This window comes from Tachypleus tridentatus, chromosome 13 (assembly GCF_004210375.1).
Source record: "Tachypleus tridentatus isolate NWPU-2018 chromosome 13, ASM421037v1, whole genome shotgun sequence".
Classification (NCBI taxonomy): Eukaryota; Metazoa; Arthropoda; class Merostomata; order Xiphosura; family Limulidae; genus Tachypleus; species Tachypleus tridentatus.
In genome coordinates, this window is record NC_134837.1 from 233,213,624 (window position 1) to 233,232,237 (window position 18,614).

Below are 18,614 nucleotides of genomic sequence, written 5' to 3' on the forward strand. Positions count from 1 at the left end.
GAAAGTGTAATTTTGATAGGTGATTACCTCCTATCACATTTCCTATCCTTCATTTCCCACTGAAAACTGGTGCTTCCATCTTCTGCCAACTTTCATACTGATAGTTTGGAAGAATTGAATAAAAGGAGTCGCATACATTATGAGAGTGTTACACTCTTTTTGGTGAAGGGTTGATGCATAAAGATTTGCATGAGAGACGTTGGAACTGATGGAAGGGTTGTAGAATGCATAAAAACGTTTTTGCATATAGAGGGCAACACTGAACAACTGTTGTGTGAGTAGAGATAAGTGCCTATTAGAAATACATTTTCAGTTTAAGAAAATTAAAACTTTTATTTCTACTTTTAAACTATTCAACAGCAGTAAAACAATACTTTCTAGTATCAAAAGTAAAAAAGACATTTTAGAGAAAAAGGTATACATCAAATTAGGTGTGAATGCAACAAAAATTATATTTGTAAAACTAAACATAAGTTGAACTATTGTCTTAATGAACATAAGGCTCATGTACATAACAAAAAGAAATACTACTTTCTACTTTTCTGAGCATATTGTTGAAACAGGTCTGTTGATATCATGGGAGAAAACAATAATTTTAAATAAACCTAATAGCCAAAGTGAAGTAAACATTAGAGTATCAATAGGAAATTTGTGTTGTAAAATAAATAATTCTTTATTAAATAGAGATGGATGGTTAACTGGCTCATAATATGCAATCTTCAAAAGAAATATTGTCTTTTTATGTGTAGTACTTATACTATTCATGTAGATAACAATGATTTAAACTATTATTTTGGGAAATTTACCCTCTTGTCATGTCGGTTTTACTTCTGATGATGGTAGCTTAAAGCTACTGAAATGTGTCGAGTCTTTTCAATTTCGGCCATCAGCCAGATAAAAATTTGATTGTTCATTTTAAATGTTAATTTCATTTTTAATTTTAAAATACTTATGGCATTATATCACAATAAATATGATCATAGACAATTGAATAGGGAATAATCATATTTATATTACAATAAGTATGATTATTCTCTATTCAGTGGTTTCTAATTTAATATTAAAGTTCTAGTACTATGTGTCACTAACAGAGTATATGGACCAATTAACTATTTTTTTTTGCCCTGAGTGTCTTACTATGCATGGCTGAAAGTTGTAGTGTTTTACATTCAAAACTTTATTAAACTACTTTTTGCTTATGTTGTATTAATTAATATGGCATAAACACTTAGTTAATAATCCATATTTTAATAGTCTATAATGTTTAGGTTCTTAATTCTATAAGAAAATATTTTAAATAATCCTGAACTTCCCTGGAACTGTTACACAGTAACATATTCTCTGGACTTGTTCTCTGTTTTATTTACCGTTTCTTCAAAATGTATGAAATTAAACATAAATTGCTCCCTATAATACAATTATGGCTAAGACAAACCATAATTTTTATAACCTTCAATTTTGTTTGGTTACAGAATTGTAAATGTAAAAATCACACCCCTTCTGTCAAACCTATCTGTCTGTCACATCCTCTCTTTCTATATCCAATAGAAGGTCAAGGTTTTCATCTATTAAGTGATGTAAGGTACAACATTGTGTCACATCCTCTCTTTCTATATCCAATAGAAGGTCAAGGTTTTCATCTATTAAGTGATGTATGGTACAACATTGTGTCACATCCTCTCTTTCTATATCCAATAGAAGGTCAAGGTTTTCATCTATTAAGTGATGTATGGTACAACATTGTGTCACATCCCTCTTTCTATATCCAATAGAAGGTCAAGGTTTTCATCTATTAAGTGATGTATGGTACAACATTGTGTCACATCCTCTCTTTCTATATCCAATAGAAGGTCAAGGTTTTCATCTATTAAGTGATGTATGGTACAACATTGTGTCACATCCTCTCTTTCTATATCCAATAGAAGGTCAAGGTTTTCATCTATTAAGTGATGTATGGTACAACATTGTGTCACATCCTCTCTTTCTATATCCAATAGAAGGTCAAGGTTTTCATCTATTAAGTGATGTATGGTACAACATTGTGTCACATCCTCTCTTTCTATATCCAATAGAAGGTCAAGGTTTTCATCTATTAAGTGATGTATGGTACAACATTGTGTCACATCCTCTCTTTCTATATCCAATAGAAGGTCAAGGTTTTCATCTATTAAGTGATGTATGGTACAACATTGTGTCACATCCTCTCTTTCTATATCCAATAGAAGGTCAAGGTTTTCATCTATTAAGTGATGTATGGTACAACATTGTGTCACATCCTCTCTTTCTATATCCAATAGAAGGTCAAGGTTTTCATCTATTAAGTGATGTATGGTACAACATTGTGTTCGGAATAAATAAGCATCAATTTCACTCAGGGTACAAGCTCTATTCCCATGAAGAAGTTAATAACTAGTTTGGATGAATTTGTTATGGCTCTTGTCATATAGTTAGAAAGACAGAAAATTTTTGAAAGCTAGGGGAAATTTCTTTTGCATATTATTATTGAATAAAAATTATTTAATGCACTACTACCATTAGTATAAAATATGTAGGCTTAGGTATAATCAACAGCAAGAAGGAAGAAAATTGGGTGTGTAATTTTATCTTGTTGTTCATGTTTATTCTTTATTTGTTATTATAAAAGTAAATAAAACATAAAAGTAGGGATCTTTTTATGTTAGTTAAGATTAGATTAGATAAAATGAATAATATAATAAAAATGGTTCACAAGGCACACATGTGAGCAGCACATAGATAATGTAATTTGATAACATAATGCCAACTGCATATGCCCTGAGTGATTTAAAACTTATTATGGTACAGATAGTAGTTAAATGTAGTTGAAAGGATAGGGAAAAGGGCAATGAAACAATGAAATTTAATTATAGATAGATGTATACTGTTTCAAGCTTAATCAGTGATGTCGAGAAACCCACTTGTTGAGAATCTTGTCGGTTCTGACGATGACCGAAGAAGGTCGAAACGTTGTTCGCTCTTCTATGTAAAATATTTTCTCAACCCAAACGAGCCGTTTTTGCATATAAATGTTTCAAGCTTAAAGCTACTTAGGTTCAACTAATGTACTTTGATGTTACAATGTGAAGTAATCTAAATAGAAGAGAGGGTAATTAAGATTTATTTTGATTCTTTTTCAAGGTTGATTGAATTGACAAATTCTATTTTGAGTTAAGGTAGAGTCAAAGTTGATAAAACTGTGAAGCTTTAGAGAGTTACAACTGTGTGTCAAGAAATGTAGTTTTATTCAAATGATACTGGATAGCCAAGTGTGGTTACTGACTACAAAATAGTTTTAGTAAAAGCAGAGTTATATGTATCTTTTTATGATTTGTAGGTACTTTGGATAAATTAGAAACTATAAAGAACTAAACATAAAAATAATAAAATATAAGATTCATGTTCAAATTAACCTTTCATGTTTTTAAGTAAGTTTTATAGAAAAGCAAAATAAATCATACTTGAATGTTTATCTGATTGTTTGATTTGGAGTCAGCTGATTTCGAAATCTATCATGCAGTTTTTAACTATTTGTGAGGAAAAAAAGGTAATAAATGTTATTTGTTTTTTTGTAATATAAAATAGGTTAATGAAGTTATTTTTTCTAATGTTTTTTAAGTATGATGTGAATTTTGAGCTTTATATTTTATGGATTATATCAGTGTTATTTGTTTTATGAATGTAGATTCAAAATTTTAAATTACAGTAAAGGTTTCTTTCAGAAGGAAAGTGGCAAGAACTATGAGTTGGGCAGGTTCGAGAGAGTCTTCAGAAATGAATGGAACAGCATCAGTAGAATTACCCCAAAATAGGAGTTTTCCATCAATATCAGTTTCTCCAGAATTTCATCCAGGAGCTTTTGCATTTGAGGAGACTGCAAGTAAGGATTTTTATTTTCATACTTGATTTCAAAAGTTTCCTGTTTGAATAGAAATTTGTGGTAACTATGTCTTCACAAAACTAAAGGAGCAACCACTTTGCACTTTATTAATATCTTCACAAAACAAAAAGTAATAATTAATACATATGTTGAAAGCAACTACATCTTTTCTTATTACTCATTCAACATCTACTTAACTTTTTCAGAAGAATTTATGGAAAATGATGAATTGGAGAAAGAGATGGATGTAACAGGTAATTTTCACTTCACAAAAATAGTTTTACAACACCAGGCAGTTCATGTGCATTTACTTTTTCAACTGTTTGTTTTTAGCTTTAAAAGCAGGTCAGAGGTTATGAAATTATATTTGTTTGTTTAAATGTCAGTGTATGCTGTTAACTCTTCACAGTTGTTTATTTCTAGGTGTGTGAGAGAGTCAGAGATTTTGTTTAGATGTTTATTTGCATATATGTCAGAATTTATGAGATTATATCTGTTTGTTTATGTTTATATTAGTTACTACTCTATAGCAGTATTCATTTCTAGCTATAAGGGTTGTAGAGATCGAGTTTATAGCTGCTTGTTTGTATGCATATCTGTTACTGTATAGAAGTATTCATTTCTTGCGATGAGTCATAGGTTGTAGTATTATATCAGATTGTGTTTGTGTAAGTGTAAAAGTATCTGTGAAAGTTAAAATATTTGTAATGATAATAAGAATATTAAACAAAAAGAATAGCAAAGGTTAATGAGATGCCTATTTGTAAAAGGTATTTTTATCTATATTGTCATACCTCTTGCATTTTCACTTATTTCAAACATTAACAATATGAAAAACATCTTTCTCACAAGAATTCTAAACAATAAAAAAGTGACTTTTTATAAGGTATGTATTATGATTGCAGGTACTCTAAACAATAACAATTTTTATCAAAACAAATCTCTAAAGTCTAGACTCATTGAGTGTTTGAAAAAAAAAAAAAGGTATGAAAATTTACATGGCAACATTTATTTGATTCTTCTGTTGTTGTACTAGCTTATAAATAATTGCTAGAACTCTTAATTGTATTACTTTTGGCTCAGAAATTCTTTAAGGTAATTAATAGTCCAATCAAATAAAAACATTGATATCAATTTTTTTTATACTGTATAATAGTATAAGGATGGTTTGGCTGTTATTTTTATTAACTTTTTTAAAAAATGGACACACTCTAGATCCCTACCTAATTATACAACATTATGTAATGCAGTTATTAATTTCTGGAAAAATGAGTGCAGGAGGTTTGGTTTGCCTGGATCCCTGCCCTAGATCCATGTTCACTTGTACAACTTTAAAGAATAGCTATTAATTCCTGAACAATTTCAATTAATTATTATTGGAATAGTCAAAGATATTAATAACTAAAATGCTAATTTTGATTGGTTGATTAGTTTCATGGCATTAATTGATTAGTTATAATTTTTATTAATCTATTAGTTTGAAATACAGTAATGAATATAATTGTTGCTCATAATCATTTAATTAATCTACTTCTGTATTAAATGTACATCAATTGCTCTTTATATAAATTCATTTTTGGCTGCAAGTAAGCTGGAGATTATACAACTACTCGTATATGTATGTATATTTACATTAGTTTCTAAATTTAGCAATTTTTTGTACTGTTTGTCAGAATGAGCCATAGGTTGTATAGCTGCTCTTTCATATATATATGCATGTATGTGCATTTTGGAGTGTTGAAATTGTTCCTATACTTTTTCCAATTTCATGAATGTTCAATATCTAAATAACATTAAATTATACAGAAGTATTGTGTTTAAACACAAAACTTTGTATTAGAAATTTTCAGTTTCTTTTGTTTTACTTAAAAGTAGGCATCAAGTTTTTTAAGGTACATGAAATTTATACCTTTATAAATAGTTTTGATTTTAACTATAAAGGCAGTGGTGTTTTTAGAAGATTTATATTATTAAAATATTGTTTAATTAATTTTTTCCAAATATTTACTTTATATATTAAATACTGTTGTGTTTGTTTATTGAAAGATTACTACTAGTTTAAAGTATTCATTAATCTTTTTAGATACTGAACCTGAGTTAGAAGAAACATCCAAAATACAGAACTGTGAAGAAAGTGTTGAGAAGTAAGAATTCATTTTGAAAAAACTCCAAACAAAAATGTATTAATCACCTACACAAGAAAATTAATTGTTAACCATTTATTTTTTAATCTGTAAATCCTTTTGAGACAAATCATGGATCAAATGCCATGTTATCTCATTTGTTGACATGCATTTAAAATTTAATTGCACTACCATTTATATGAATTTATCTCCATAAGTTTTGTATCAAGCTGTAATTATTATTCAAATTTTCATATTATACAATATTTATTTTCTTAATTTAAAAGTAAATATTAAATGAATATACCAAAACATCGATTTTTGTGTGTCACATGGTATGCTGAATGCAGCACTGATTCAAATTAGATGTTTTTAATGTCAAAATACTAAGTATAGTTTTTTATAAATAAGGAAAACAAATTAGTGATATTGAAAAGCTAGAATATAAAATGAAAACCTTTTATCGTTTCCTTTTGATAAGCTATCCCTATATTTTATTCAGAAGGGACTAAAGGGGCTTGCTTGCTCTCCTAACTCAGTAAGAAAGCTAAGTTCTGAGGACCTCTTGGTGAAAACATTCACTCCGAATCATGGTGAATTCCTCTTGCATTTGAGGGCTTTTGGGGATATATACCCATTGAGGTTACTCCCCATGCAACTTTGAATTCATCATGAGAAGTTATTGTTGAGAGGGATTTGAAGAACATCCCAAAGTTGGAGATCCTTGCTGGTTTCTCCACCCAAAGAGATTTTGCAGTGAGGTGCATCTCCACATACTAAGATGGAATTATGCTGCCAACAATGTCCTAATTTTGATGTTTACATCACCACGTCTGCCTGACACCCTCAAGGCAGTTTATCTAATTTGCAAGGTATGGCCATGTATTTTGAACCCTCTCAGATGTTTCTAATGTAACTGATTTGGTCTCTTGAAGATGTCGTGTCGTGGTTCTTTGATGTGTGCTCATTGCATTGGCAGGGATCATGATGCTTATGAGTGCAAAATGGACCCTCATTGTGTTAATTGTAGTAGCTCTCTCCCCTCTTACTTCTGTTCTTGCCCTAGGTGAGTGGAGGAAAAAGGGGTACAGTGTTTGAAAACAGTTTACAATATTTCTTACCCCAAGGTTCAAAAGTCACTGTGTACCATTCCATCTCAGATGTATACTGCTGCACTGTTTCATTGCTACAGTGGGAGTGCAGACAGATTTGTCCATACCTCTAACAGAGTTTTCAAACTATGTGATGAATCTTTTGTCCTCCGCAGTTAAGAAAGTTGATGAGTCAGTATTAACACTTATCTCTATCCCCACCATTTCTTCCTTTGGCTCTGACTTCTGGCATTACCTTGGGTCCATTTTCTTTTTTAGCCTGAAGATGTAAAATGATTATTTGTTCATGCCCTCAGTCACTGGAATCTTCATGTATTGACAGAAACCTGACCACTTGACCTTCTAATCAAGAGAAACAACATGGTTGAAAACAGAAGTGTTTTCTGCCCAATTCTCCTTCATATAAGTAAAACTGGCTGCTTTGATACAGTGGCACTGTTGAGGTTTATGTTTTAATTTGTTTGACTTCAAATCATAGCTTTATTTTTACAGGAAAAATTTCTGAAACCTGCTGACACAGTCACCTTTCAGCAGTTTTCTTTGTTCAGAAATGACAGGTTGTGTGATGGAGGGGTGGCATTGCTGTTTGATCAGAATGTGCCAGCTTTGTCTTTGCCACTTGATACCCCTTTGGTGGCCATAGCCATCTATGTTTCCTTGGGTGATATCATTACTGTTTGTTTCTCTACCTGTCTCCTGAGACCTATGATCAATTAGACCTTGATGCTCTCATTGAACAGTTGCCATTTCCCTTTTTAATCCTGGGGGACTTTAATGGACATAATCTCCTCTGGGATGATGCTGATTTTGATGGGAGGGATTGTTCTGTAGAGCGTATGCTCTCAGATCATAAACTTTCTCTCTTGAATACTGGTTCTTATACCTATTTTCATGCACCTAGTCAGTCTTTTACTGCTTTTGATCTCTCTGTCTGCTTCCCTACACTTTTCTCTCATTTCTCTTGAGGGATTGACAGTGACCCAGAAGACAGTGACCATTTTTAATAATTTTGAGCTAGTCTGGCCGTGGTTAATGCCACTCAACCCATGTGCTGCAGTGGAAGTTGGATCAGGCCAACTTCCCCCTCTTTCACTGTCCTCTTAGAACTTGATCCTGCTATCATCTGTAAGTCATTGATAGATGACTGTGTGACAGCAGTAACTGACTCTATTGTCCAAGCAGCTAGTCAGTCTATTCCTAAAAGCCAGAAGGAATCTTGGATTAAGTTCACAACTAGTATCTTTTCTACCACCAGTTCCAAGGTAATATAGGACAAGGTTCAGAAGATTAGTGCATAGTATGCTTCTGCCCACCTTTTTATCTTGCTCTCCATTGGTCAGGAAGCTGCTGATACCCAGAGCATTGCTGATATTCTCAGTGAAAGCTTTTCTTATGCATCCAGCACTGCTGCTTCATCCCTTCGCTTTTTTAACAATCAAGACTTGGGCAGAGTGATCATCTCTTTCCTTTCGGGCTGATTGTTTCTATGAGTATAATTGCCCCTTTACACTGGTGGAGCTCAAGCTTGCTCTTCATCAGTCTAGCAGTACATCTGTTGGACCTGATGATGTTCACTATCAGATACCGTGCCATCTATCTCTTGCCTCTCTTGCTATTCTTCTGGTTGTTTTTAACCAGATCTGGTAGGAGAATGCTTTTCCTGATGGATGGTGCCAGGCTATTGTCCTCCCTTAATCTAAGCTTGGGATGGTCCCAAGATACCTTTAAACTACTGTCCAGTTGCTTTGATGAGCTGTCTGTGTAAGATCTTAGTGAGAATGGTTAATGCTTGTTTTGTTTGGTTCCTCCAATCAACCTCTTATTGCCTACCCAATGTGGGTTCTAACAACAGCACTTCATTGTAGACCACCTGATTTCACTTCAAACTTCAATCAGAGAAGCCTTTCTCAAACAACAAAATATTGCCTCAGTATTCTTTGACCTTGAGAAGGCTTACAATACTATGTGGAGATATGGCATTTTGCAAGAACTTCATTCATATGGGTTGCATGGCCATTTGCCCATTTTTATTAAAAATTGTTTAATGGACTGGTGATTCCAAGTTTGTGTGGGTTTAACACTTTCCTGTACTTTCTTACAGGAAGTTGGAGTCCCTCAAGGCTGTGTCTTGAGTGTCAGACTTTTCTGTATAAAAATTAATGTCATTATTGGACAACTTCTTCCAACCATTGGAAGTAGGCTGTATGCTGCTGAATTTCACATCTTGTGTCACTTGTTGAGCATGAAGTTTATTTAGCAGCAGCTACGGACTGCCCTCAATCATTTACTGAAGTGGACCACAGCAAATGGTTTTTAACTTCTCTCTCTCTAACTGTTTGCATGCACTTTTGCTGCTGACAGGGTATTCACCCCGATCCTAAACTCCATGCTGGTGATGTTGTGCTTCTCAATACCCTGAGGTTTCTTGGGGCTTATCTTTGACTCTAAGCTGATCTTCATTCCACATATCAAGCAGCTATGCATCAGGTGTGCAAGGGCAATGAACATTTTCGGTGTCCCCTCTTCCACCTGTTGCAGAGCAGGTTGATATTCTATGCTAAAAATCTATTGTGTCTTCCTTCAATCAAAACTGGAATATGGGTTTCTGTTCTATGACTTTGCCAGGACCTTGGCCTTGAATATGTTGGACACTGTTCATCATCAGGGGCTTTGGCTCTGCATAGGAGCCTTCCCCACTCCTCCAGTCTAGAGTTTGTATACTGAGTGTCATGAACCTCCTCTACACCTCTGCCATTTGTAACTGTCTTTACTGTACACTTCAAAACTTTTGTCTTTACCACATCATCCCACCTGGAGTTGTGTCTTCCTTCCTCAGTGGGCCATAGTTTTTCAGAATGGATGGTCTGCTATTGTTCCATTTGGCCTTTTTATCCTGGTGCAGTTGACTGAATTGGGTCTTTCCTTGGATAACGTTGCTGTATCCACTGGTCAGCTCACCGCACCATGGTTTATTACCATCCCCAAATGTGACCTTTCTTTGAGTCATCTACAGAAGGTGTATATTCCCGATTGGAAGTACCATCTTCTGTTTGCCAAACATAATTTGTACCATCCTTGTTCTCATTGATAGTCAAAACTGACTGGCCCATTTCTCTTTTTCATCCATTTCTATCCAGTTCTTCTGGATACCAGGCCATGCTGGTATTTGCTGACAGTGGAGCTAAGTCTGTCTGCTCTGGTGCTATCATGGCCATGCCTGTCCCAAACATGGACTACTGTCCTGTATTTGAGGCTCGGCTCCACACCAGTTGGTAATCGACTTGGACTGAGCAACATGATAACAAGCTTTTCATGATTAAACTTTCTGTTGCTCTTTGGCCATCTTGTTTCTGTAAGGATCAGAAGGAGGAAGTTGTACTGGCTACGATATGAATTGGTTACACTTTTAACTAATTTTCTTTTATTTGAGACTGATGCACCAATGTGTGGTGTGTGTGACACTCAAGTCACAAGAGCCCACATTTTACTATTGTGCCGTCATAATGACCATGAGCAATGGCACCATTTTGGGCACTTTTTACCATGGATTCACCCTTGATGTTGGGTTTTTAAATTCTTGAAGACCATTGGCCTTTTTAGTTCTATTTAAGTTTTATTTAATAAAATGGACTTTGTTTTGTTTTAACATGATTCTAATGCATTTTAATAATTTTACTTTTGTTTTTAATTTTTTACCTGTTGTTTGGTGTAGATGGCCTTGTTGCTTTGTGCCAGTAAATGCCAAACAACCAATCAAATCAACTGAGCTCATACAGAGATTTGTTAGTGAGCATAACCTAGAGTAGAAAGTTCTTTCTCAATAAATGTTTAATAAAACTATCTGGACATTATAAGGATTTTGCATGTGAAAGTTTAAAATTTTCTGATGCATAAGAGTATTTTTAATTTTAAAATGAAAATTACTTTGCATTTCAGGAGGGCGACATGCAAGAATAAAAAATGCTTAATAAACCTTAAGACTCAATAAAAAAATTCTGATTTTTTGTGTATGAAATCTTTGTACTATTTACTAATAATTTGTCAAATTTCATAAACTTATTAACTTAAATTTAATAGAATGAAAACTGCAACAAATTCAAAATGGTTATGATGTCAGTCCCAGGGACTTAGCCAATATTGAAAGAGTTAAACAATCTTCAGTACACAATGAACTGATATAGTGAAATGCCATAAATCTAGGAAAACAAATATGTAAAAAGAAAAAAATAATATTGGTATAATATTTTATGTGACTGTTGTATTACTTTCAGACATAATTTTATCAGACAATACTTTTATAATGATTTATTAGAATGCTGTTTTCAATATAAAATATAGATAGCATAGTATGTAAAGGAACATAAGTAAAATTAAGCTTATGTGTAATAATTTTATGATTACATAAATATAGTTATGAGTTAACTGCAATAAACTATTGGCACATCAGAAATTTTGATTTTCTAAAAAACATAATTTGCTCTTAGTTACTGTAAGAACCTGAAGTTTATTTATGTTAGTCAGTTGTATAATATTGAATCATCACAACAATATATTGATTGTGTTTTGTGATAAACTATCTAATTGTAAACTAGTAATGCTTGTATCGGGAAACAGCAGAAGCAAAATGGTATAGTCGTAACAAGTATAAATTCATGGTGCCATAGATTTCAAGATGCAGCATAGTACATTTCTAATGGTATTGACAGAAAATAAGCTGATATTTTTTGTAAGCTTGCTTGACATTATGCTTGTTTAGGCTTTGGTGTGACTAGGTGTGTGGTGTGTATTGAATAGTGATTTATTAATGCATTATGTTTTTAAATAACATGAACAAGAGAAGCTGAAAGATATTTGTATGTGTAGTGTAGGAATGACATTGGATGAAATTTGGGATGAAATTGATAGACTTGGAGAGGATGAAACTGGTAAGTTGTCATGTAATTATTATTTTTTGGTTATTCTATAAAATGAAATATTATTGTTAGAGAATATTTAATGTTTTGAAAGTTTTTATCTGAGGTAAATGAAAGTCTTTATGGATAGTGTGCTTGAAATCATATGTTCGAGTCATTTAACCATGTCATGTTTATTTATAAAAATTGTGGGCCACAATTCTAAATCATAATATATAGTGTAAGAGTAATTATATGATCACAATACTGAATATGAGGTCATTATTGTTTTAGGTGTTTATATAACAAAGTTGTGCTTAATAAAAATTTGTATTTGAAAATTACACAGGCCTGTGATGGTCTTATTGTTTTGAATTTTTTACATTCTACAGTAATTTTTGTATACTAAATCTGAAAATGATATTCATTTTTCTTCACCACATACAGACTTTTCATGAAGCTTCGTATGTACTTTTAAATAAATAAGTGAATCACTTTCATTTAAATTGGGTCACATTTTGTTATGCTTAAAATGTTGACAACCACTGGCTATAGATTTGTGTAGATCAGTTGTGACATGAAAGGTTTATTGATCTCTCTAAAATCCATGAGAAACATACCACTAGTATATAAATGATTATCAAGCTACATGGTGTGTCATTTCTAGATAGTATTTGTTTGTGCATGCACTCTGTCATTGTTTTTTTTCTTTTCAATACTATTTATTCATCACTTTGGCAACAAGAGTTTGTGTAAATGACTCAAACATATTATATTTGTGATAAAGCTTTTGTAAAGAAGGAAAGACAATAAATTACAGAATTTGTTAAAAAAAACATATTACATATATTTTGGAATAAAGCTTGGGAACCAATACAAATCATGGTGTTCACACAAAGTTTGTACTATTCATGTCAAAGAGTTGAGACAATGGACTAAAGGTAAGAGAAAGTCTACCTTTTGAAATCCCAGTGATTTGATGTGAGCCAAGAAACCACAGAGATGACTGCTGTTTTATGCTCAAGTAACATGCAAGACAACAACACTGAAAATAAAAACTATATTTCTTATCTAAATCTTCAATCTTCTTTAAGACTTGTTACTCATGGACCTGTACCTACTTCACCAGAGACAGTTTCATTTGATTCTGAATCTGATGTTAATAGAAGTGATGTTGGGGATTGTTTTCATCCTGAAACATCTGGTGAACCACAAGTTTTCACATAAGGTAAACTTGATGATTTAGTAAGAGATTTGAGCCTTCCAAAAGATTCTTCAGAAATTTTGGGGTCCAAACTTTGGGCTAAGAACTTACTTTCTCCATGGATATAATTTTACTGGTACAGAAACTGTGAGAAAGTGTTTATACCATATTTGCAAGAAGGTTCATTGGATTATTGCAACAATATTGCTGAATTAATAATACCAATGCCAGGAACTACAGTGTATGAACCAAATGAGTGATGAATATTCATTGATTTCTCCAAAAGAGTTTCACAGTGCTAACATATATGCATCTGTTCTTATTGCTCATTTGGTTCACTTAGAGAAACATATGAAAAGCTCAAACTTCTTAATAAGGTCAAATGCAAAGAATATGGGTTAGCTTGTTTTTGGAGACTTAAAAATCCTTTGCATATTGTTGGGTGAACGATCTGGCTATACATGGTTTCCATGTTTTTTTATGTGACTGGGACAGCAGAGCACAAACTCAGCACTGGATAAAGAAGTAATGGCCATGCAGAGTGAGCCTGTTACTGGGATAGATAAATACTGAATGTGAAGGTTTGTTTGATACATAGAAAGTCATGTTACCTCCAATTCATACACTGCTAGCCATAATCTTAAGGCCAATGAACATAAAGAAAAAATATGCATTTTGTATTGTTAGAATCAACCACTTATTTGAGTAGAGCTTCAAAAGATGAAAATAAGAAGAGGGAAAATAAAAAAAAAAAACTTTTTTAGCATTTAATAGGGAAAATGTGAACACTATGAAATTAGCCTAAATACTAGCTGTTTGAAAGTTAAAGACCATACCAAAAAGAAGTCAGGATAGGAAATGCCCAACAAGAGGTCTTAGTAATGATTTGCAAGGCTGTCATTGCAAATAACTTAAACAAATTCGCTTTGGCAGGGTTGATATAAACATTTGCAGAAGGGTGGCTAGAATGTTATTCCAAATTGTGAAGATGGCTTCACGAAGATCGTGCACTGTTATTCTTATTTTGATATACAAATAAAATAACCATAACCATCATAGTCAAAAGAATAGAAACACAACTGTACTTGTTTTTAGAGGAAAACAAATTACAATGCAATTTTGACAATGTCTATCTTTTTCTTTCATTTTATCTTAACCTACTCTATAGTTAAATTTTAAATTGTCCATGTTAAATAACAGATAACAAATATTTAGTTTTTAAAAGAAAAAATCTGAAAATATTGCTGTGTTGGTCTTTTACAGCAATAAAGTACTGGCAGAGTGGTTGACTTCCTTTTCAAGTGATCAGGTTGTTCTTGATTAATGTGACAAATGACTATTATTCAGAGTACTTCATTTTATAGAATTACAGTGCCAGGCCTTCAGGTTTTTAAGACTGCTGAAGCTTCCCTCAACTTTAGCAGAGGAGGCAGGGACAACTAACAATAACCTCACAAGGGCCTAAGCTTGATAAAAAATGCCACTGACTTCAAGCTGGATTTCTCCCAAAATATTTGCAACTTTAGTGCTAGAAATGTAGATGTATTTGAAGAAGAAAGTGGCTAATTGAACATGTAATGACTTCCTGGTAAACTCTGAACATTGATCATTCTTTCCAGTGAGGAGAACATTCTCCAATTTTTCAAGGATCTGCAGGCCTTACTGGTTGAAAAGCTCTCTGAAACACACATCTACAGTATCTACCAGCTTGTAGTACTTAGCTCTGTAATTACTCAAAGGAGATGCTAGAGCATGTGAAACAACCTTACTAGTTAAGGACTCGAGTGACTTTCTCATGTGTGCCATTTGAAATGACTGGATATTCAAGGAGTTGATTAATTCTGTTACTTTATTGTATTCTTGAAAATAAGTTTTTGCATATTCTACTTCAGCAACCAACTAAGCAGTATTTTGTATATTATTTTGCAAAGAGATGTTTAGGTATTCCAATTCCTCTATGTCTTCAGTGGCTAGGATTATTCATAAGATCATGTACCCCTTCTGAAATCTTTTCAAAAGTCCGTTTGCTCTTATTGCTGAATCTAATGGACTAAATGAAGCCATCTTTTTCAAGCTAAACAACATTGGCTCATACTGGATAAGAACTGACCAAATAACTAGGGTATGAATAGTCCACCTCATGGACCCACAGCAGTTTCAAAGTAGTGTATGATCCACTCTAAAATTTTGCTAATGCCCTGAACATTACCCTAAATTTCTCCAGTCAATTGTCCAGACAAGCATCCCATCTGATGAACCTAATGCAAAGATTCCTGGATCACAGGAGAGGCTGTACAGGTTGTCTGAGTAATAAGGTTTATGCAATAAGTACCACAATGGACATAAAAAGTTAGTAGCTACTGTTTTCTAAGAAGACTTGGCAACAGTTTATTAGCCCAAAATACATGCAGAACCATTGTATGTTTGCCCACAAAGATTAGAAAAGACAGAGTGAGATGCAGTGATGCATTAATAGCAACGTTGGACATTCTTCTGTTGTCAAAGATATTTCTTAGAGAGCTACAAATTTTTCATGTGGCATCAGATCCTGATCTGTAATGGAAGCATATTGCTTTGTTTAGTGCTATATATACATTGTGTTCCATCAATGATCACTGAATACTACAGCAGTGGAAGAGAGCTAATTTTCTTTGCAGTATCTTTTGCAATGGAGTTGTCCATTAAATCCAGGAACCTCATATGGAATTTTAGAGCAGATATTATCCTGATTATTTATCAACCACATAAAAAATTTGGGATCATCCTGTGATCTCAACTTTAGCAGGTGGCTTAGATTCCTTTCCTTTTCCTCATGATTACTAAAAGTCAACCCTTGCACTGTGCTTACAATCTTTAACAGGAAAGATTTATCTTTCTATTGCTGTGATGCCAGAGCATTAGAGAGCTAGGTGTCTATTGATCTTGCCTCCTGAACACAAGTTATTGCTTTTACTTTATATGGTGGTCAATCAGAATGTTTTACAAATCTCTCTAAAAGATTTTTATTTTTTTTAACTTCTAAATTCTAAGGATACAAACACATGGTCTGCATTTTTTGTAAGTGGCAATATTTTGCCTCTGGGAGTTTTGTGCAATAAAAACGCAACAACCTTTCAAACAAGGACTTTAGTAGAACAAGGAATATTATCTTTGAAACATGTCTCTTGTAAAGGGAAAGCCCTCTCTGTCAACTTTTAGTATAATGAACCTTGGGTTTGGCTGATGTGGGGGTATTTTTGAGGTCATCTTTTTCCAAACCTCTTAACTCTGTGACCTCTGTCTCACATGCCTCTGTAATGGGCAGATATTGTTGTACAACTGATAATTTTCTCTTTCACTGTAGCACTACTGCTCAAAGCTGCCTACTATTGCATCTCCTCATACAATAAACATGATAGCAAAAGTACCAAACACAGGTACCACAATAAAGTCCTAAACACCTCTTTTAAATTACTTCAGAAATCAGGGTTCTTACTTTACATATAGGTATGTAAAACTGAATTAAATTATAGTAGCAATAATAATAATGATACAAAATTCTAATGGAACACTTCTGTAAAATAGTTTCAGAGATTGGTTGAAATTAAGGTGTAGCTGTGTAGGTTAAGTAATGTTTTAACATGAAAGATGTGAATACATGTAAAATACAAATTGGTATAGAAAGAAAGTTTTATTATATCCTAACCACAATTATTTAGTTTGTTTAATGCTTTTAAAAGGGGATGGTAATGGCCTGATATTTATGAATGTGATTATTACTGCACTGCTTTTCTTGGAGAAAAAAATAAAATCTTATGTCAGTTTTTCCTCTTTATTACTTTGTATCTATCTGGTAAATTCTGTAAACCAAAAATACACATTTAATTTCTAACATAGTTAACTCTTAGTTCACTTAACACTGTTTTGGTGATTCGGTAAAAAGGCTTTGATGTTTGCGTAATGCAACCATTTATTTGTACATTTCCATAACTTACAAATATTAACCACAGTTTCTGTGCTGAATCTCCTGAAGATTCAATACAGGAAAAAAAAGGTATTTTATTATACTGATTAAATCTATTAAACAAAAATAACAGTACATGTAGTTAAAAAAAAATCAAAGAACACACTGCCACCTGAACTTCCCATTTTTTATAAAGAAGTAAAACATATTCAAGTAAACAAAGGGCACTATTGGGAGATGTGAAGGATGGTTAATATACTGGCTGTTCTTTCACAAAGCAGCTAGGTAAGTGAGTTGATAACTCACTAAAATCAAAAATAAACATTTACTGTTACTCACATTAACATTAGCATCATATAGATTTACAACATTTGTGAGTGGAAAAGCTTGTTAACTGTTTGGTTTCAGTACTGGAAAATTTTCCTAATTCCTTAAGTTTTTAGCTTGTCTGAGTTCCTAGTTGGACGTACATTTTGACTCCTGTTATTATATTGTTTCATATAGTTGTTCCACTTTGTTGAATTACATATAAATTCCAAGCATGAGACTTCCCCAAGTTCAATAAAGAATAGTGATTTGATGTACTTTTATCCATAATAGTTATATGCATGGAATTTCTTCCTTTGTACAACAAATCAAACACACGCTCTGACAATAACTTCACAAATGCATATCTTTCTTTGTTCATGATATTACTCCTTTATGCCCTAAAGGTCACAAAACCGTTTGTTTTCTGATTGTAAACAAGTTTTAATTGTACTGAATTGTGTAATAAAATATTCTTAACAAGAACAAAAAATGTAATTCAGTGTTTCCAAGTGAGTTTTCTAATCAGTTTTAAAAAACGTTTTTAATTTATTGTTTTACACTAATATTAAAGACAACCACTTTTTATGATTAAACCCTCTAGTCCACACAAATATTATTTAAGGTTCACAGCATCGACGTAATGAACATAATATATCTGACTTTTCTGGTAGTTCAAAATGATACATTTAGTTTACTCGATGGAGGATTTGTGCATCTCCTTCTTTAGCTGCCAGTCACCAGTTGTCTATTTGTGTTTCAAATACTCCATGTAAATTGTGCCAAAACTGAAGCAGCTTCAGTGTTATGTGAATTTCTACATTGTCTGGCAACTGGTTTTATGTAAAAATAATTGAGAGAAAATAAGATAAACTTAGATGTTCAACTTGTAAATCATGCTTATGAACCATATCATATAAGAAACCCTCCTCTGTCAAAATGTGATTCACAACTTGTTAAGAAAATGATCAACCACACCACATAAGAAATTCTTTTTTATCAAAATTTGATTCACCAACTGCTAAGAAAATTGTCATTAGCATTATATGTGAAATTGTATATCAGTATTTGATTCACTATTAGCCTGCTATTAAAAACACCTACTCTGAATTGTTAGACAAATTACTACCAGTATATAT

The 18,614-nt window shown here is 32.8% G+C and overlaps 1 protein-coding gene across 6 annotated transcripts in view; it reads left to right on the forward strand.

Moving 5' to 3' along the window:
* LOC143240424 (uncharacterized) overlaps positions 1 to 18,614 on the forward strand; it is a 101,121-nt gene that overhangs the window by 74,381 nt on the left and 8,126 nt on the right. For 4 of the 6 annotated variants that reach the window (XR_013021757.1, XM_076482840.1, XM_076482842.1 and 1 more), the window contains 4 exons: positions 3,738 to 3,895; positions 4,102 to 4,149; positions 5,979 to 6,039; positions 11,994 to 12,055. Coding sequence is in view for 4 of the 6 variants with exons in the window: in XM_076482840.1 (XP_076338955.1) it covers positions 3,738 to 3,895; positions 4,102 to 4,149; positions 5,979 to 6,039; positions 11,994 to 12,055 (329 nt within the window). In the remaining 2 variants the exon portion in view is untranslated. The remainder of the gene's footprint in view (positions 1 to 3,737; positions 3,896 to 4,101; positions 4,150 to 5,978; positions 6,040 to 11,993; positions 12,056 to 18,614) is intronic. The other 2 variants (XR_013021758.1, XM_076482841.1) reach the window with 1 other exon arrangement.